The sequence below is a fragment of the Salarias fasciatus genome, chromosome 22 (assembly GCF_902148845.1).
Source record: "Salarias fasciatus chromosome 22, fSalaFa1.1, whole genome shotgun sequence".
In the NCBI taxonomy this organism is placed as follows: Eukaryota; Metazoa; Chordata; class Actinopteri; order Blenniiformes; family Blenniidae; genus Salarias; species Salarias fasciatus.
Window position 1 is genome coordinate 2,484,652 of NC_043765.1, and position 21,769 is coordinate 2,506,420.

At 45.6% G+C, this 21,769-nt stretch overlaps 1 protein-coding gene across 1 annotated transcript; it reads right to left on the minus strand.

Annotated features, from left to right (window-relative positions):
• Positions 1-1,025: 1,025 nt before the first annotated feature.
• Positions 1,026-18,309, minus strand: fhl3b (four and a half LIM domains 3b). Its single transcript, XM_030121006.1, has 6 exons — positions 18,195-18,309; positions 7,093-7,271; positions 4,868-5,042; positions 3,244-3,413; positions 2,003-2,189; positions 1,026-1,616 (listed from the first exon to the last, which is right to left on the minus strand). The coding sequence occupies exons 2-6, from the start codon at positions 7,246-7,248 to the stop codon at positions 1,465-1,467; spliced, it is 840 nt and encodes a 279-aa protein (XP_029976866.1). The 5' UTR covers positions 7,249-7,271; positions 18,195-18,309; the 3' UTR covers positions 1,026-1,464.
• Positions 18,310-21,769: the final 3,460 nt, after the last annotated feature.

Genomic DNA, 21,769 nt, shown 5'->3' on the forward strand with positions numbered 1-21,769 from the left:
AGTTGAGATCATATTGAGCTGAATGTGACTCCTGAACTCGGCTGAGTTTGACACATGAAGATGTAAAGTGTTCATAACATGATTATTCTGATTCGCCTCTCCGTCAACATCATATCTGGATCTTTTTCAGTGTTTTCACAGGGACACTAGCCTGGCACAGCCTTCAAATAAACACAATCAGAGCAGACCAGCCGAGGTTCTGAACTGTAAATGTTTGTGCAGATTATAGAAGTCTTGAGAGGAACCTTTGGGAAACCGTTCTCCGTCTTTCGCCTTGCTTTTTTAAGAAAGAAGCTGTCATAACATTTTAAAATGATGTCGAGTTTAACAGCCTGATTTAGTTTCTTAGTAACACAGGTAAACAAATATACATTTGAAATGGACTTCTGGAAGAAAACAGCTTCTGGGCTAATCACAGGTCATTGTGGGAGATGTTGACTTGGTTCTCACGTCTATACACCAAAAATATGAGAGACTTAGAGACGCAGCTCAGGTTCATCCGTTTATACATAAATTGGCTTAAAAATTCAAGTTTTGGCAGATTTTTTATTTAAAATCAGAAAGATGGAAAAGTTGACCCATATTGGGTGTAACTCCATCAAGAACCAACCAAAACATCTGACTGTCCTGCCCCCTACTGGTTATTATTATTATGATAACAGCAACGTAGTGTGTTTAAAGTGGTTTTTTTTTCCGAATACACTAAAGTATCACACATTCCACAGTTTGTGACATTTTCTTTGTGAAAGCAAAGTTTTTCTAGCACAAAAAGAAAAAAACAAAGTGAAGTGCATCTAATCATCTGCTATGGATAACATTTACTCAGACTAGGCTGGAATTGAACACCATCCCAAGATATCAGATTGGGAACCAAACTTGTATTTCTGTTGTTTACTGAGGTTATTTCCAAATACTTCAGCCTAAATTGTTAATATGTGCATGTGGTCATCTGAAATTACTCAAATATTTGTACATAATGAGATGTTGATGCAAGAAAAACACCATTTATCATCAATCCTCTGGTTCTCTTTAAATATTTTATTCCATGTATGCAGGTAGAAACCCGTCAGAGCTGAACGAAAAACAAAATGCATTGAAACAGACATGAAATGTAGTGAATCCAGATAAAATAAGGTTTTATATCACTGAACTGCTCAGAAATAACCATATTATCATGCAGTCAATGGTTTAAAATAAGGTATTTTTTACAAAGTCTAGGTCAGAACAAGTTTATTTTTTCATCTGTGTAGCTTCATGAAAAAGATTAATTCAAAAGTTTATTTGTAGTTTCTTGTGCAAAACATGAGAAAAGACGAGTGGAGTGTTTTGAGCGGTAAAAGCTGAGCTTCATATTAATGCTGCAGTGTTTAAGTGCAACGCTGAGGTTTGTTGGGGGGAATCTGGATGGAGGGCGTGGCCTGTCTGGACAGAGGGGCGTGGTCTGCGACTCAGGAGGGCGTGGCTTCAGTCGTCGCTGTTGCAGTCTGTGCACAGGATCTGGTCCCGGTCGGGGAAGAATCCGGAGCCCACCAGCGACACGGAGCAGCGCGAGCACTTGAAGCAGGGCTGGTGCCACTGCCGGTCCTCGAAGGAGACGTACTTCCCGTCTCCGAACCCTGCAAGACCCAACCAGAGCTGCACGTGAGCTGCAGAGCCACAAGAAGACGAGACGGACGCAGGAAGCCAAAAGACAAACCAATGAGACTGAACCAAGAGCCTGAGAAGAACACGGTCTGTGGCACACAAGAAATAAATCACAGCTGGATTTCTATCAGGCCGTTATCAGGATGTGAGCCGAATCAGTTCCAACTATATTTGTGTGTGCGTGTGTGTGTGTGTGTGAGAGAGAGAGAGAGAGAGAGAGATTTCTGCCTTCAGGGACGGATGGATTTGTTTTCATAGCTCAATCTGTCTCATCCTGACAGACGTCTTGTGTTTTTTTGCCCCTGATGTTGACTGGCAGGCTCAGCCTGGCGCTCCACTCCGCCTCCCGCCGACTGACCTGTGATGGCCGTGTTGCAGCCGGCGCACTTCTTGGCGTACAGGCTGCTGAAGCACTTGACGCAGTACGGGCTGTCGCCCTGCGAGGTGAACGGCTGTCCGGCGAGCGGCGCCTTGCACCCCGAGCAGAAGAAGCACTCTTTGTGCCACACCTCGTCCTTGTAGGTCACTCCTCCCTTCGTCAGAGCCTAATGAGACAAATACCAGATCAGGAACATGCGCCACACATTCAGGCTCTGGCTTCAGATTAATACAGTATCAATGGAGTTTAACCAGGAACATCAGCAGGAATAGTCTGTTTTTAAAAGCCCATCAGTCCTTTTTAATTTGAAATGAAAAAAAAAAGTCAAAAAATATAAGTGTATCACAACAAGATACAAGTTCACACAAAAAGCAGCAATACTTTCATGTATTTCAAATTATTTTTTCAGTGAAATTTCAGATGCACAGATAATTTAAACAACCTGACTTCAATTTAGCGGCCAAGATGTGTTCTTTTAAAACATCTTCAGGTCTTTCGAAAGTTTCAGGCTGCACAGACTTACTCTAAATTAGCTGTTTTCTTTTTTTACTTTAAATTCTGATGTGCATCTTTTTCTTTTATGAGGCATTTTTCTTTCTCTTGATGGAGATTGTTTTGTTGCGCATTAGCAGCATTCTGCTGTCATACAATGACATCTAGTGGTCACAGATGGTATGCAGCACTGTGTTTTGATATATATAGGTCACATGACCAGCCATACAAATATTTCTGTTTTCTGTCTTCATTAATGCAGAATTTGGCTTTCTGATGTGTATAAAACAGAGTAATGCCACTGGCGACCTGTGGTGGCAGTGTTGAGCTCATGTGTGACCAGCAAAAGTAGAAAACAACAAACTGCTCATCCAAGTATTAGAACACTATGAGCTTAATGAAAATTTATTTCAGCAGTTTGAACTTGTTTCATTGCCGTTTGCATTGGAAACGCTGCCCAACGAGAGCCTGCACTGCCCCCTGCTGGATGTAGCAACGTTTGAATCTCACATGGCAGTTTACATGTGTAAAGGCAGCATGTTTGGGCCTTTAATGTCTGTAAAATACAGTAACATCAGGTATCATTCTGATAATCCCTCTGAAATAATGTTGCGTGCAACACCTCCCGCCCTCTGGCGCCCCTCAGAGGAGGGACGGTTTTGAAATCCGTCGTGATCTGCTGGAGAGTCACAGATGAAATCAGCTGAAAAGATATATATTTTCTGCACCTTCTTGCAGTGGCTGCACTGGGGGGCCACCCGGCGCTCGTAGCACGGCACGCAGTAGTAGCTGCTGCTGTCGGGGATGAAGGCCTCGGCGCCGATCGGCTTCTCGCAGCCGTGACACACGAAGCAGTCCTCGTGCCACGAGGCGCCGTCGTACTCCAGCATCCTGGAGCCTGCCGGGAGGGGGGGGAAACGACGCAGCAGATGAGACGCTGCTGCATGTTTGTTGATGTTTATTTGGAGCTCGCATGGCTTTCTCGGTAATCTCTGCACTCTGACTATAAACTGTAATGAAATCCAAACTCAGACGTTGTGATTCGGCGTGACGGCCAATCTGCTTTCTGAACGCGGCACAATTACTCCAGCTTATCCCACTTCAAAACAAACTGTCAGGCTGTTAGAAAGCAGCGCCGGGGCTGCACACACGGCTGCACGTCACCCTCGCATGGCCTTTTATCCACTGCTCGGCTCTCAGCGGATCGTGCCGGCCAACACGCCCCACCGCTCCGGGTCGGAGAAGCTGGGAGCCGGAATGAGACGCAGCCCGGAGGCGTGATGACGGACTGAACTTCGCCACACAGTTCAGAAACGGGGGCGAGAGGGCAGCTCCAGGCCGAGCTGAAACCCAGAACGACTGCACGGTTCAGAAAGAAAGAGCTCCAGAGTCCCACACTTCCCACAAGTCGGGGTAATTTTCAGTTATCTGACACCGACGGTTGCGCTCGGTTTCGTCACAGCGGCCAAAAAAACAGAAAAGCCTGCTGGGAGATATTTCTAGCCGAGCAAGGAAACAATCATCCTGTCACACCCCGGATAACTGACACTCATTAGGCCTTTCGTTCCCTGCGAGAACAGAAGATGGGGAGTGAACACTGAGCGATCCGTCCACTGGAACCGTTTACACCACAACGCTGCCAGCGAATGCAACTTTTATGTTTTAGAAAATATTTGTGTTTAACTCACTGGCAGCCGTTGACGTCTATAAACATAAATTATATTTTTCCCACAGCCAGTTTTCGGTACTTTCGGTTGTGTTTATGTGGCAATAAATGCAAATATATCGCTGGCTGCAAACAAGTCACAAATGGATGCTAGTGTGCTAACCAATGCTAGCATGCTAACTGATGCTAACAGTGCTGAATGCAGGAGTTGTAGCTGAACATCTGAGGTTGTTCACTCCTGCACTACCTTGAGAAAAATCGTCTTAACCAGGAGGTTCCTGAGATTAGAAGTTTTCCAGATGCAGCGAGTAATCTGCATCGTATTTTGGAAATAGGGTGCTTGCTTTGTTGACATGCTAGCTACTGACGTCATTACGCTCGTGTGCATGCGATGCTGCGTTCAAGTCCGGCATGGAAAATTCCCTACTCCTCCACTCCCTCACAGTCACGAAGATGCGTTCAGGCACTGAAACGTGGTACTATTTGTTTGTACATCAAGACGTAGTACAGGAAGTACCGACGGAGTTCGGTCAGTACGTAAAAAAGTACCGAATTCAGTACTCATCCCCAGAAGAGACTCCTGTCTTTCTTCTGGTAAGTTCACTGTCTACATACTCCTAGAACACAGCATCCTGTGGGTCTTTAAAGTCGTCACCACGGACTCTACCGACGGACTCGCGCCACACCTGGCTTCACCGTCTTGTCGCAGGCCACACACTTGGAGGAGAACTCGTTGCAGTAGCAGTCGCTGCAGATCAGCGAGTCCTCCAGGCTGGTGAAGGGCTCGCCTGCCAGCGAGCGGTCGCACCGGAAACAGCGGAAGCAGTCCTGGTGGTAGTGCCGGTCCTCATAGAAGAGCTCCTGGACAGAGACCAGAGAAACGGTGTGAAGCCCACCGAGAGGTCGACCAGCGTTCGATAGAAGGTATTGGTCCGTTTTACACAGTGAAACAACCAAACGGGATCAAACGGCAGAACAGCGAATATCGCCGGAAAGAAGCAGAGACACTGTAAGCTAAGTGGTATTGTTCCTTCATGCAGTTGTTGCAAAGCATAAACTAACATTTTGAAATGAATGGGTTCAGTGTCCAGTGTGTGCACGTTTCCAGCTGTTCAGGCTGTTATTACTGACACGTCCGCACAGGCGGAGGCTCAGTTCAGAGCTGGAAATTATTGTAGGATGCAGAATAGAGCTGCTTCCCAAGAACTCAAGAGTTTCCCCCCTCAGCTGGGAGGCGATAATAAAAACCCTGCGACGCGTCGCTGGTTCCCACAGAGTCTCTTTTAGCCGCCGCCGCGTCCGCCGACCGACACGGAAGTCTGAAGCAGAAGTTTCAAACACCCTGCTGAGACCTCCACTCTGTGTGTGTGTGTGTGTGTGTGTGTGTGTGTGTGTGTGTGTGTGTGTGTGTGTGTTCAATCTTCTACACTGTTATTCTCAAAAAACACCAATATTCCAGTTCAATAAAAATCTGTGGTAAATGTTGCTGCTGAACCACATATTTATGATGTGAGAACGTTGACGGTGAAGAAACGGTGGAGAACAAAGGATGAAGGATGGAAGTTTTGTGCTCTAAACGGCCCCAGAACTCTCCTCCCTCGCCGTGACTCTGTGAGTCGCGGCACGCCGGCGGCCTCGTGGCATCTGCGAGTGTTTCCTTCAGGTCACAGTTTCCAACTTTCACTCAGCAAAGGCTTTGGGGCAACTTACAGAGGATTACTGGCAATTTGGTGGTCAGAGCGCAGAGTTTTCCAGGAACAGCAGCTGGAAAAATGAAGCTAACGGAGCCAGAAGCGTCTGTGGAGGATAAAAGATTCACCCTGCGTTCTAATCCTGAATGTTTTTTATTGTTTTATAGACGTAAGCTCCGTTTTTATGAACTGGACTGAAGGTAATTTGAAAAACAACACTAGTTTAACAAGTAATAAATGCCCTTTTCCCTTTGATAAATGTTACAAATATATTAAGGTTTGCCTTTTTATTAAAACAAAGATGTTTCTGTGACACAGTCACAGTTCTTAAGAGCTGCAACATATCCTGAGTCGAAAAGCTGCCAACATTAGCCTTCTCATGCTAACACTTCATACCTCTAAAAACATGAAGCCTTGATGGATCTGAACCAAAACTTATAGCTGAAGCACTGTCTAAAATTACACCAGCTTCATATTTTCCTTTTTATATACACAGTAAGCACAGTGAAAAGTAACATTTAAACCAGAACTAAATGGGCTTTATTTAGAAGGAGGCCTAACTGCCACCTCAGTTCATCACTTCAGCCAAGCACAAACACTCGTTTCTCCTCTTTACATCTCTAGAAAAGCAGTGAAGCTTCGAACCACTCACCCAAAATTTAAGGGCCTGTTGACATGACACTTCAAGTGAAAACACATCGTTATGAAAATGATAATTGTTTGCACAGAAATGGCAAAAAATGCTAAAAACACAGTCGTTTTCATGTTGGGCTACGAGTTGGCGCTGTTGTTTATTTCTGGAATGAAACCACAGGTAAAGGACAATACACTCTAAACATTAACAATGGAGACCAGGGACATTCTTATGGACTGACCACCTGGTCGGATTGTTGTTACAGTGACTGTCAACTCTAAAACTATCAAGTCCAGGAGAATCTGGACCAGGACCAGGACCAGGAGAATCTGGACTGGAAGTCATGACACTCTGAAGGAAAACATTGTTCTTATTTTCCACCTACTGAGCATGTGCGGAAGAGTTATTCACTGAGGCGGTGGAGCACAAGCGCAGCAGCAGTGTTTCGGAAATATTGAGTTTTCCCTCCGTTGCCATGGAGACGGAGTCGGGGTGTTGTCAAAAAGTTGCGTTTTCAGTGACTCTGAACACGGTTGTCATGTAAACGGGGCGTAAACCTTCAGCTGTGCCGTTGATCCGTGTGTACCTTTGCATTGTGTCCGATGATCTCCTTGCAGCCCTGGCAGGTGTGTGCGTACAGGCGGTCGAAGCAGGGGATGCAGTGCGGGTTGTCCTCCACCTGGATGTATTTGCGTCCATACAGGGACTCATTGCAGTTTTTGCAGTCGAACTGGTCACTCATGTTGTCGTTCTCCGGCTCAGCGCCTGCAAGACAAGACGTTGGGCACATCATGCAGTTTAGCTTCGGCTTTGTTTAGTTCAGCTATTGACAAAACGTTACTCATTGCACCTTTGAAGGAAACACGCCGTTAAGTCTGAGTTTTTGAAGTTTGAGTCATGATGCTAAACCTTCTCATGTTTCGCTGTCACGCCCCGAACGAAACCCCCCGCAGCCTTTTGGCTTCCAACAACTCAACAATATGAACTGTCGGGAGGCGTTCAAAGACTCCCCTGAGAGTGGTTTTTATCAGCGTTTGGACTGCGTCTGAAGAGCGGTGCAACTCATCTATTTACGACCTTCTCCTCCGTGCTTTCTTTGGCTGCTAGACACGTTAAAAAACAACAACCTCTGACTGTTTTGTTACACCGATTCACAGCCGTCCTCGGTGTTGAGCTCAGATGTTCCCTTTTTACTGAACCGCCTTGTAAAGACAACTATTTGTTTAAAGAGAAACTCTTTAAGCTATTGAACTGATTGATCTCAGCCAGAGACGGCGAACTGTCACTTGATTTTATTACACCCCAAATCTTTTGGATTTAATTATCTCGTAACTGTTTTTTCCTGTTTGCATGCTTATTTCAAACTAATAAAGTTAAGCTAAAGCTAGTCATGGAAAACTGCATTAATAAATAGTCGTGTCAAAAGATGTACTGTACTAAATTCGATTTACAGCTCAGAAACTATTGGATTTTAGCAGTTTGCTCTTCGTCCTTTGAGTTTTGGTTGGTCTTTCTCTAACTCGGTCCTCCTGATTGATGCTTTGCTTAAGAGTAGCTTTAATGGTATCCGACAGTTAGCACTGGTGTGATCTGACGCTGCTCTGCGGCGTCTGAAGCTGTGAATGCTTGGAGGAATCAGCTGAAAACCGAAGCGGCGGCTCGCTGTGTTGTTTCTTGTTTGCGGCACATGGAGACGTGAGCGCCGTCCCTCGGAGAGGCATTAGCAGGGTAAGTGACCCCGTGTTCTGCTGCGGCGACGGGAAATGAGCGAGGAAATGAAGTGTGGGAGGCTGAAACACCATCCTGCGCTGCAGAAGATGTATGCAGCGTGGATGAAGATCAGCGATAAGACGGCCGCCTGAGAGCTCGTCTGTTTGGTCGTGTTCAGGATCACAACATCTGGAACGTTTAGCAAGACGACGGCTGAACGGCTCACATGGAAACGGCCGTTGTTTATCCTTTTTTTGGGGCCTATTTTGGGCGCAGAGGGGCTTTGGCGTGTTTCTGTAACGTCAGTAAGGAGGAGGCAGGTTCAGCAAAGAGAGGCCGTGTGGACTCTGGAATCTCCCAGAGGGATCTGGACATGAAACGAGAGCCGTTTTCCCCAAGACGGTCCTCGTCATCACCGGAGATGATCCAGAGCTCGCTGAAAGCGAGCGAAGGCTCCGCACAGGAAGAGGTTTCAATACGTCACTCCTGGTCTTCAACAGGTCATTTTCAGCATCATAACTAATGATGCTGCAACATTTTCTGCATGTAGAAGTGTATTGCAGCGGTTTGCATCACCAAAAGAAAAGCATGGAGTGTGCATGAGAAGTTTGCACGCTGCCTTATTTTCTTAGTTCTTCCTGTATAATTGAAATACCTGCATATGACTGGAAACCACTCTGTAGGTATAAACATCTGTTCTGCACTGTTTCAAACCTGCCTCTTCCTCAAAGTGACTCAAGCTGAGTTTAAAACAGGTGTCAAACACATTTTAATTAAACCCAATAACATCCTGAGTGTTAAAATAGTGCCAAATAACCTTTTAATTTAAACTCTTACGTTTAACATTACATATAAGTTTAACATAATGAAAATGTCGATATTCTCCAGTTTAGCCGATTTTAATGAAACCTTCTTGTGCAAAATACAGTGAAATGTGCAGAAAACTGCTGCATTCTGCATGTGACAGCTTTGAGGCTAATGCTAGCTTGCTAGCTTTCCAGGCAGCAGTTATCTCAGCTCGGGTCTCAGTTTTGTATTTTGTCTCCTACTCTGAATAAATTTGTTAAAAAAATCATTTATCATTGAAATTGTTAACATTTGTTGTTTATGTTTGATACTCCAAGCTTAACCCCTCTCAGTCTGGATAACGTGAGCGTAGCAGACGGATGGACACATGAGGCTGCGCTCAGAAGACGCTGACCGAGGTCTCTAACTCTCTGCTGTGTGAAGGAGTCGCCCTGAACGTGTGGTTTACATTCCTGGTGTTTGCCTGCTATCAAACATTTGGCCTCGCATGACCGACGATGCTGCGGATTTCAAATAAACACGACTGGATGGAGGACATTCTGCTCTCGGTCAGGTCTGACAGAGACACGAGTCTCCCTCCTCCAGAGCTCCTTCCTCCACAAACACAAGGTGAATTCCTCCCTGCAGATAAGAGCGCCGCTTCCTCCTCAAGGGCATCGAGCCGGCCGGGTCGCCCAAAACCAAAGCGAGTGAAAGCCTCACATCCTCTGTCTGTTTTCTGTCAGATTTGCTGTCTGGATGCTGGAAATCAGCACAACTTCCCTCCGAAAATGTCCGAAGAGGCTGGGTTTCTATTCTGGTCCGTCCATGTCTGCGATGAATGCAGTGATAGAACAATGGGCTTCCTTCCGCTCATAGTCGCCTCGGCTTTGTGCTTTATGTTCCTCTTCCTGGACCACAACATCTGCGGGCGCATTCGGAGGCCTCCAGCTGTTGTCTTTCATCGGATCCTGCGCCGGGCCTCCAGCAGGGACTTCGTATGGGCCCCGAGCCAGAGCGCTGCACCGCTAATTAAAAGGCATCCCGGCCAAAACCAGTATTTTATGGATCCTATAGGACGGGGCAATAAAACGATGCAATCAGCAACGCAGCAGAGAGGGAGAAGCTGCTCCAGAGCAGCGCCACATGTTTGATCCATCGCAGAGACGTTCAGGTTCGTATCTCTGGGAAGAGAAATATTTGGATCTGCAGAGCAGGACCACCGTGATTTACCCCATTTTTTGCAAAGGTTTAGTAAAGTTATAGCCTCCTGGCTCCAGCCTCTGGTAAATACTTCAATAATTCAACGGGAGTCTCTGGTACTCCACGTCATGCTACGCAATTATTTGATGTCTGAAGAGGCGAGCATAAAATAACCAGTGATGCAGCAATAATTCAGAGCAGATACTCCGGTCCGTCCGGCTTCTGTGTCACTCCACCCGTCACAGGACTGTACGGCGTTGAACTAATGATGGGGTCACACAGTCCACCTCAAACGCATGTTTTGGGCAGTGCCTGGTGGTGAATGTGATGAAGACCACCATTCGGTAGCTCGCTGCAGACGACACAGACGTCCTCCTGGACTGCACCCAGATGGAGCCATCCCCTCCTGAAGACAGGAACCCAAACAGTCGTCCATCCTGTCCGCCGAGCCGAGCTGGTAGCGCGGCAGCTCACGATGTTCTCATCCCTTCACGGTGGAACACGCTGAATCCTTCACTGAGAGATTTACTGTTCTCGCTCTCTGGGCTGCGAGGCTTTGTAGCGGCAGCCAAATAAATGTTAAACGTCTGGCAGGATTCAGCCACCGGGCCTCCTGTCTTATGTCCCTTCATGGCTCAGCGCCGTTGTTTCGCTCCCCGACGGGCCGGCAGGTTGTTACGACCGGGGCCAGGAGCTCCGCCGCTCCGCTCCTGTTTATTTTCCCCCTTTGGAGGAATTTGGACTTGTGTCTCGGGTTTACAAACCAGATCGTTCTGCAATGAAAACCTTCGTCACACATAATTAAATATACACCAGCACATGTGTAGGTAGGTGTTAAATCTGTCAAGAACACAAAATACTAATTCACGCGTTGTGAAAGGGCCTGGCCGCCCCGCTCTCTCTGGGAACGTTTGCCTTCAGGCTCCCTCACCCTCCCAGATGCAGTCACTGCTTTCTCCCTCACTGCTGGGTTTGTGACGTATGCCGATGACACTGTAGTATTTCTGTACCTTCAGGCAGACGAGGCAAAGAGGCTTCATCTGGTTTGGTAGAGAGGTCGACTCTCAGTCCTCCATCTACCCCCGTCCTCATCTGGAAGTGATCTGAACTACAAATAGGTTTATGGAATCCATTTATCATTTAAACCCTCTTTAATTTACCAGAAGTTTCCAAATGAATCTTCCTCATTGAAGTTAAAGTGAGAAAGTGTAGAGATCTGATTTCACAGATACCTGAAACTTCAGATTAAGTACAAAAACTGTGTTTCTATGTTGTTCGTGACCATTTCTGCTTTGTTATGGTCACATCCAGCATGCAGTGACTACAGAGACTTTCCTCTGCTCTGCAGAACCTTCACAAGAGTGAGCCGGCGGTTTAAGAAAGGAAACGACGTTGGTTTTTCATTTCTCCCCGCTTCACATCCCCTGAAGTGGATCAGGGGCCCGAGAAGCCAGAATAGAAGTGATACTGTGTGACCACACACACACACACACACACACACACACACACACACACACACACTACAGAGGAGAGTGACATTCATCCAGGCTACAAAGAGCTCCAGTGTGGTTTCCTGCAGATCACAAGGCCTCTTTCCACACTTCCACCTGCACCAACACCAATCAACATGAACACACATTATTGTTTTCTGTGCTTTAAGACCCCGGGCCGCCAAAAAAACAACACTGATTCAGCTTTTGGTGGCTGACACGTGTCTGAAGAGGCCTGAAATCAGTTTCATTGATTAACAGGAGTAATCAATAATACGGTTATGTGCAATTTAATACACCAATTCCATTTAATAATTCATTTAATCCACCAAAATAACCAATGTGACTGGTAATTATTCACATTTAACTCACCGTATTGACATGTTTATGGAGCCTTTCTGCTTCCACTGTCTGGTGTGTTTTCCACTGTCTGTCCTCACAGTGCTTTAAGCTACTTCACCATGAACCTATCAAATTATCACATAAATATCTTTTTAAACTAAATAACTAATTACCCTTCATTAATCTCCTTGGGTAAAATACAGAGAGCAGCCACATTCAGGTGCTCTGACTAACTGATGGGTCGGGGTCAAGGGTCAGGAAGCCAGTGTTGACCTGTCTGCTGTGGGGAATCGAACCTGCGATCTTCAACTATTAAATTCTACGGAAAGATAATTAAGTTTAGGTGACTTCAATAACATTTAAAGAGTAATAAAATTCTATTGCAGTTAATTATTATATGCTAAAATCAGCTTTAAATTTTAAAACTAACTACAATCCTTGTTATGTCACTCATAGACATTCAGTAAATCTGCCTTTGATTGTATTAAATAATTTTTTAATCAAAATATAAAGCAGACGTTTTACAGTTTGTCAGGATTCATCTCAAACTGCAATAATTACTTTCTATGACTCAAATATCTTTTCGTGGATTCAGTGATTTCAAGTGTTAGTTTGGGAGAAATGTGAATAAATGTGGAATTTTGTTGGATAAAAAGGTTGAATGTAAGTAAATCCAGTTAATTCAGTGCAGAGTGAAGGTCAGGCGGTCTTTATGTACACTGACATGCCTGTGACGGTCGTGTCTGTTACACTTAAATTACAATATCAATGAATCTTTGATCTCGGTTCTGTTTCTCTGCTCTCACTTTTCAATGCTGGGATGTATTAAAATGTGAATATGATGGATATTATGAGACATTAAGACACATAAAGCTGATCACATAAGCTTTAAGAGACAGAGTTTGCGTCTGCTGTGTTTAATGAGCGTCCGGCTGGCCGCTTGTTTACCTCATGAAACAATATGAGCTGCAGCTGCTGCCATTCATTAAAAACCTGACTCGCCGCCAAACGACCGGGAAATAATTCAGCCGTGACTGTGGGCCTCCAGAGGCTCGGAAATGATTAACACAAGCTTTCTTTCTGTCATTCTCACCTCCTCAGACCTTCACAGCTCATATTTCTTTAATGTGTCAGCTATTGAAGTTGCATTTTAAAAAATGGGATGGATTTATTATTATTATTTTTAAGCATTTCAACATGAAGCCAATTGTAATGAAACCTGCAAAATCCAGTGAAACGTCCATCAAACTTCTACTGCAGCTGTTGCATTATGGGTGTTTTCATAACCTCCCCCTGACAGCATGGCCTTGTGGCTAATGCTAGTTAGCTAGCATTGCTAATATCTCAGCTCGACTCTCAGTGTCGTGTTGTATCTTCTACTCTGAAGAATTTTGTTTTAAAGAAAATCAGCATTTTCTTTGAATTTTTTTTTTACAGTTTGTTTTTTTCCAGGATTGGAGTCTCTTCCAGGCCAATTTTAGTCCTCGTGCCTTATGTTTGACACCCCTGCTTGCAGTAAACGTACAGTTTGTTGGAGATTCAGAAGGTTAAACAGAAGGAACGTCGTGGAAACGAAAAGTCGTGTTTTCCGCGTTTGAACGAAAAGTATCTGGATTCAGTTTAGAGAAACTTTCTGAGCAGTGGGAGGTAATTCTACGCTTTAGAGCAGTTTCTTCTGCATCCTCCTCTTGAACTGCGACACCCACATTTTTCTCCAAACAGCACGAGGATTCATCGCGTGGTGACGTTTAAAACTTCCACCCCGATCAAGCAGAGATGATCAGAAGGAGTGTGTTACGGGGATCAACACACACCTTTTCTCTGAAGCCTTTTCAGTCACGTCTGACTCCGACTTCCAGAATAACTTGAACAATGTTGTATTTTCATTTTCGCTCAGTTAGTGCATCTCACTGCAGTGCAGAAATGCAGAAAAAGTGATTTGATAATTAATGTGATGAAATGAAATCTGGTGCAAAGACAAGCGCGTCATATTTAGTCATTCTTTTGCAAATACCTCCTGATGTTGAAGAGAAAAACTAATTATTGGACTGATTCCTGAAGACTTGGATCCTGAACCTAATTGGTGGGAAGTGGGAGAGTTACCCGTGGGGAATTTCCATTTCATTTACCAGTTTCCAGCGGTCAGATGACAAAGATCTGTAAAAACCTGAGAATTATCCCACTTATAAATACATCGAACATCCCCGCGGTGTTTTATAAAAGAGAATCATCGTTTTATTGAAGCGTTTCTGCCCGAAGGAGCGAACATCACGAGTTCCAGCAGCTGAGCTTCAGTCCTACTGAAAGAAAATCTCCAGACGAGGCGGATCTTTCACGTTTAACAGTTTTCTGAAACAGGAACATCGATTCTCGCCGTAGCTCCTCTGAAATGGGAGAATCTATAATCAGCCTCTCCTTCTAAAACACTTGATTGATGCTCGATCATGTTACAGAAAAAAAAAACCTAAAACAGGACAGAAAACCCCAAAAAACACAAGAAAACTTGGACCAATTCTTTTTAAATTGAAACTGCTGTTTCTGATCATCTACCTGAAGTCTGCAGGAAATCCCCGTTCTGAGACCCTGTTTATGGTGTATTTCAGGTGAAGTTGCCTTTTGGAGCTCGGAGTGACTGAAAACACAGCAGCTTCCACAGAGGAACTGCAGAAAAGGCAGATTTCATGACAGATTCAGCAAAAAGCGAGTGTGAGGGACCGAGAGGCGACCCCGAACCCGGGATGTGGTCCAGCAAGGCTTGGAGGGATCAGAAGGTAAAACTCAAAGTTTCTCCAAAACACATTTATTCAGAGCATGAAGATTCAAGACTCAGCACTAAGTTTGAATCAGCTGGCAGCTCCAGACTGCCTCTCTTCCAGTCTCAACACCTGGTCTTCCTCTCCCCCTTCATTAGTCCAGCCCAAACCTAATTATCCAATCAGGACAGGCCTGGACTGAACCAAACAGGAGGGGGGGGGGGGTTGAGACACCATACGTTAATTTTTACTAAATCTAAGAAAATTGTTTGGTGGTAAATAAAGACAGAGTTAAATTCTCAAATCTAAACAAGACCTTCAACTGTGACCAGATCCCCTAAAATACAGACACAAACAGCCTGGTCCCTCACGCTGAATCTTTTCTTATTTGAATTAAAGCTGAAGGGAAACGCGAGCTGTCGTTACGTCACCTCCTGCTTGGCCTCAAGAAGACTGAATGTGGCTCCTGGACTAAAATGAACGGATTAATTAAGAACTCGTTTCTCTTCCCAGTTGGTCCAAATTCAAAACGAGCTCATTTTCAATTCTTGAAATGAAATGGTGGTTCTATCATGAATAAAATATGATTTTAGATGAGGAGGCAGCGGCGGAGCGCCGTCGAGCTTCCAGCTCCTTCTGGCACGGAACTTGTTGCTCTTGGATCAGAGTTGAAGGAAAAACAAGGAAAGCAGATAAACAGTGATCCAGATCCAGATAAACAGTCGCCGTGTTTCCCATCAGCCGGCCGGACCTGCCGGGTGTTTAATGGGGTCCCGTGTCTGTCGTCTGGACGTGTGCAGAGCCTCGTGTCTCCGCCGCCGCCGCCGTCGCTATCGCCATCGTCCTTCATCCCGTTTTCATTCGAAAAACTTCAAACTTTTGAGCCAAATAATCCAGAGGAGACTTCGGCGTCTACTCTGGGAGATTCATACGATCCTCCATCCTGCTTCATCCAGAGCTCAGGGAGAACATGCAGACTCCACAGACTGGAAGCTCTGACAGTCTGTTTACGCAACGTGTCAGGCGATTCGCATCTCTTTTGCATTTTCGTTTCAGAAATGTTTTGAGAACGATGTCCGTTTCCATAGAAACGCTGAAAACGACGGAGTTAGCATGCTGTAGCGTGTTGTTACCACCAATTCCCAAGTTTCCCCGTTTCCATGGAGACGGACTTCAACCTTAGAAAGTTGCATCCGAGCTCTGTTGTGGTGTTTCTGGGGGGCCGAGACTGACGGAGGACGGGAAGCTGACGGGGGACATGAGGCTGACAGGGGACGTGAGGCTGACGGGGGACGTGAGGCTGACGGGGGACATGAGGCTGACGGAGGACGTGAGACTGACGGGGGACATGAGGCTGACGGAGGACGTGAGGCTGACGAGGGACGTGAGGCTGACGAGGGACGTGAGGCTGACGGGGGACGTGAGGCTGACGGAGGACATGAGACTGATGGAGGACGGGAAGCTGACGGGGGACATGAGGCTGACAGGGGACGTGAGGCTGACGGGGGACATGAGGCTGACGGAGGACGTGAGGCTGACGGGGGACGTGAGGCTGACGGGGGACGTGAGGCTGACGGGGGACATGAGGCTGACGGAGGACATGAGACTGATGGAGGACGGGAAGCTGACGGGGGACGTGAGGCTGACGGGGGACATGAGGCTGACGGGGGACATGAGGCTGCAGCCGAGTCCCATGAGAGTGATAAAAGCATGACGGCGCTCAAACCCTCCGAGGCGTCGCTCCAGGAACAGGAAGTGTGTGTGTGTGTGTGTGTGTGTGTGTGTGTGTGTGTGTGTGTGTGTGTGAGGCTCCACAGGCTGAACAACCCAACCAACCTTCACCCAACGCAGGAATGTCGGAAGAATGTGAGTGTGGTCTGAACGTGGCGACGTGGTGCGGTGGCAAGAAGAGAGAGAGAGAAAGAAAGAAAGAAAACAACAGCAAGAAAAACAAAAAACTGCCTCCTGTTTTTCAAAATAAGACTCAGGAATTCCTCATTTCTTCACAAGGTCAATGAGTGTTAATCCCAGCAGATGGATCGGAAGATGAGGTGATGGAAACTATGAGAAAGAGGAGGAGGAGGAAGAGGAAAGGGAGGAAGAGGAGGAAGAAGAGGAGGAGGAGGTGAATTAGAGAGGGGGGGAGAAGGAGGAAGAAGAAGAGGTGAGGTGGGGAGGAGGGGGAGGGAGGAAGAGGAGGAAGAGGAGGAAGAGGAGGAGGTTTGCTGAGTCTCCAGAACTTTGTAATCTGTAGTAGACGTGACATCACTCCAACAGAACAGGCTTGTTAACATGAAGCAGACTGGTGTGTGTGTGTGTGTGTGTGTGTGTGTGTGTGTGTGTGTGTGTGTGTGTGTGTGTGCGTGTGTGTGTGTGTGCGTGTGTGTGTGTGTGCGCATGTGTCCGCCCTCAGAATTCTCCTTGTTTGTCATGAATCCCACTTCAAAAGCATTTATTCATAGTATCGGTTCCTTCGACCTCCCGACCCTCCTTGAAACAACATCCAGCGTTTCCTCCAAATCAAGAAAAACATTTTCCCTCTGGAAACATTTGCTTCAATATGAAGTCCCTGCCTGATCCGGATGATTGAGCTTGGACGACTTTCTGAAGCTCTCAGCTTTAAAGCTCGTTTTTCTGAGTCTGTTCAATAGAAACTCAATAGCGCTGCATTTTCATTTGAAAGGTTTTCGTGTAAACAGGGTTGTTATTGTGTTTGGAGGCGGGGCTTAGGCAAGCATCAATTACTTTTTCCACATTGTTATAAGTTTATAGAAATACTATATGAAAGTCTTTATTTTTAGTTTCACAATTTATGCAAGCAATAATTAAAAACTTGATAAAATATAGTTTTCTATGATATAATTCTTCACTTGTGAGACTGTGGAGCTCTTTAAGAGTGATTCTTTTCTTATTATTTTACAGACTTTGATCGATATGTAACTAGTAGGTTATCGGTATTTTCTCTAGTCACAAATGGAAGAATTTGGGACAATTTATGCAAGAAGAATTATATGTGCATGCAAAATAATATGATGGAGAAAATATTAGCTGGTACAAGTAGTTTATGAGAAATAAGCATTTATACATGAAGAAATGTATGTTTTTGGAAAAAAATACTTTTTTGAAAAGAGACATTTTTCAGCATTAATATCTGATGTTTCAGTATTTTTGTGTGATGAGGACTGAAAAATATATTGTTATATGAAAAGAAATATATCTTCATGCAAGAAGAAAAATGTAAAAATAAAAAGTAAACGTTCACAATAATATTAACTGGAGCTATAACTACATTTATTTTTCTTTTAAATTTTTATTTATTTATTTATTTTTAATTAAAGACTGTAAAACAGACACAGATGAGTTGTTTGAACCTGCAGCAGTGAGAAATAACGTGTCCGGCCTACCTGCGGGCCTGCGGGGTGCGCTGGGGATCACTCCGCCGGGTGCTGCCGCCGTGCGGGGCGGTGAGGTGAGAACTCCTCCGCGGGACTCCTGCAAGCTGCACACGGACTGTTTCCACCGACGGGCGAAGCGTGTGAGCGCTCAGAGCCCAAAGCAGCGCTCCACACAGCAAACACCGCCCCTCACACAGCAAACACCGCCCCTCCGAGCTCCCGGCGGCGGCCTTCACACACCCCGCTCACCGCGCAGTCCGCCCGGAGCTCAGTCTGCCACAAGCACATCGGACGGAAAAACTGTTTATATATCTGTGAACTTATCATTTATTTATTCAAAAATATCATTGAAAGTTTTAAAATTAAAATGAAACCATTGAAAAAGATTTGTTTAAAAAAGAGAAAAACCTCTTTTGACATCTGAAAGGACTCAACAATTCAAGTGAAAACGCATCGTTTTTCCCATTTCGCTTCAGAAAAGGTTCGTGTTTACTCAGTAATAATTTTAAAACGATGTCCGTTTACATGGAAACGCTGAAAAAATGTAGGCATGTTGGGCCAGGAGTTGATGTTGTTTGTTTTGCAGATAAACATTAACAATGGCGGAACACAGACAGTCAGACTGACTGAGGAAGAAGTTGGATCGTTGCTATGGTGACGGTCGGCTGTAAAAACCACCAAGTCCCAGAGAACATGGACTGTGGGTCAGTCTGGAGGAAAACGTTCATTTCATGTGTGCACAACTATTCATTACTGGTGCGCATGCGCAATGGCAGTCTCAAAAGTTGCGTTTTCCATTTCCATGGAGATTTAGAAATCCTCCACATATCACTCATCCTCTCAGTGACTTTCATTCTCCATCACGAGGGGCTTCATTTATGCATCAGTGTGTGTGTGTGTGTGTGTGTGTGTGTGTGTGTGTGTGTGTGTGTGTGTGTGTGTGTGTGTGTGTGTTTTTCAGGATTTAACAGAAAAACATTGTATTTGATGATCATTTAACTCAATCAACAAAGTTCAACCCTTTCACAAGTCAAATTTTTACATGGACAGTTGTTGCCATCTGCTGGTAAAATCATGTAATTACAGTGCAATAGAATAGAAATACTTCATTAAAGGGCAACTCCGGTTTTTTGACACCTGGACCTTATTTATAGGTGTGTGCATGCTCATATACTCACTCAGACAAACATCGTGCAGCTCGGAGTCCTTCAGAAGTTATTTAGATCCAAACGATGTAGCCGCACTAGCGGGGGTGCCACAGCAATGGAGCGTTAGCGCGGGACATAATCTCTGCAAAGTCGCTCATTTCGGCTGTATTTTTCCTCCATCGGCGTTGGGTTGCCTTTCGGTCGGAAGGGGGGCCTCCGGCGGTGTCCCGCGGCCTGGGTTGGAGCGCGCATCCGCCGGGCGGGGGAGATCTGGATTCTCCCGGCGAGGAGAGAGGTCCGGCCGCGGCGCGGCGGGCCGTCGTGCGTCCCGCGGCCGGCGTGGAGCGCGCATCCGCCGGGGAGCAGAGATACGCTTCCTCCTGGCGAGGAGAGACATCCAGCGGCCCAGCGGCCGCGTGTGAGCCGTGCGTCTTCGCGGGTGTCCGGAGCCTCCGTGGAGCAACTGAGGGCCGTTTTCCAACTCGGCTCCTGGAAGTCAGACGCCGGGGCACCGTGACAGCCGAGGCCGACTCAAAGTGCCTCTCTGCTGGGGAGAGGAGCTCCGCAACGTTCCCATCCGAGCTAATTGTGGCTAAGTTAGCGAAAACTGTCAGCTCTTCAGCTGAACCACCTGAAGACGGTAGACGAGCTGACTTTATGAAAACACTGGCGATGGATGAAGAAATACAGCCGAGATGAGCGACTTTGCATAGGTTATGTCCCGCGCTAACGCTCCATTGCTGTGGCACCCCCGCTCGTGCGGCTACATCGTTTGGATCTAAATAACTTCTGAAGGACTCCGAGCTGCACGATGTTTGTCTGAGTGAGTATATGAGCATGACACACCTATAAATAAGGTCCAGGTGTCAAAAAACCGGAGTTGCCCTTTAACGCTGGGGCAAATTGTGTACAGTATGATGAACAAATATACATCTTATTTCTGTCAAAAAAAACTATTGAAAAGCATAACACCTATTTTTTTCAATCAGACTCAAATATTCAGTTTAAATTTTTTTTTTTGCTACTAAGTTTTATTTTTGAGCTTCATCCAAAGTAACTACTCTGAAATAATGTTCCTCAAACAGATCCTTTTAACCCAGTAACTCCAGGTGGGAGCAGGCTACACCCTGGCCGGGCCACCGGTCCATCACAAGTGTTGATTGGTTCTTGGACCTCATACTCTAAAAGCATGAACCTCCTCACCACATGGGTCTCCTCCAAGTCCAGAAACTGGTCTGTGCATCAAGAAACTTGATGGTCGCTGATGGAATGAACACCATCAGCTTACAATATTTGATTTTGGGACATTTTCCTCTCACAGTTTTACGTTTCTTGCTAAGTATGTTGTGAACCAGTTTGAAAGGAAATATTTTATTTCTTCAAATTGAATAAATGAATGTTTCTGTTGTGAATTAAAACAAAAAATGTTTATCATCTACATTACATATTCTGAAAGCTTCATGGAGCTGCTGCAGAGCTGCAGGCTGAAGCATCTGCTCCAGGTCAACGTTCAGATCAAGGATCTGGACATACTGATCACCTCTTCCTCTCCACTGCCTCAGTGTTCTGGAATAACCCTGTAACCCATCTCTCTTGGCCAGGTTTGGTATTGATGCTAAGAACTGCAGATCGACTGCTTCTTTCCGGGCCGTCGGTGATCTGAGGTTGTTCAAACACTGATTCTCCATCGCTGCCATCAACGCCAGCCTCCTCTCCAGAGACCTTATCAATAACCTTCCACCAGTCAATCCGGAAGTGCGCCCGCTCTTGGGCGCCCTCTGCTGGTCATCTGAGGCACACGTATCAGGCTAGCTGTGGTTAAAATAGATTAAAATACATAAAAGTAAAAAACACTCAAAGTGTGTGAGGCCCCGTTGTCTCAAACTGCTTCAGCAACTAAAGTAGCAAAAACAACTCAAACAGCTTTAACTTGAAAAACTTAAAAACAGCTTAAAATGATAGAATAGCCAAAATAGGGCGACTTACAAAAAGCGTAAATGCTAAACGGCTTTAACCGCAAGAACAGTTAAAGAAAGAAAAGGGGTTGAAAAAAAGTCATTTAAAAGGGCCACAAATCTAAAATAAGACAGATTACACTCATGAAATGTGACGGAAATGGAAAGTGTCAAAAACGACCGAGCAGCTGACCAGAGGCTGTGGATCCTCAGCTGTGAATTATAAAGTGTGTGTGTATGTGTGTGTGTGTGTGTGTGTGTGTGAGATGAGCTGGAGGCGCTTCACACACTTGACCTCCTCCAGAGACCAGGAGGCTCAGAACTCAAGAAATCCTCCACATGTCACTCATCCTCCCAGTGACCTGCATTTTCCACCACGAGGTTCTTCATCCAGCTAGTGTGTGTGTGTGTGTGTGTGTGTGTGTGTGTGTGTGTGTGTGTGTGTGTGTGTGTCGGGATTAATGGAAAACCAGGCTGACAA

What these genes read in the sequence shown, in the direction of transcription:
- fhl3b (XM_030121006.1), bottom strand. Translation starts at nt 7,248, where the DNA reads ATGAGTGACCAGTTCGACTGCAAAAACTGCAATGAGTCCCTGTATGGA. An exon ending in CGACAAGACGGTGAAGCCAG is followed by an intron (nt 3,414 to 4,867) that starts GTGTGGCGCGAG and finishes CCCTCCCGGCAG; the next exon opens with GCTCCAGGATGCTGGAGTAC. An exon ending in CTGCAACACGGCCATCACAG is followed by an intron (nt 1,617 to 2,002) that starts GTCAGTCGGCGG and finishes TGGGTCTTGCAG; the next exon opens with GGTTCGGAGACGGGAAGTAC.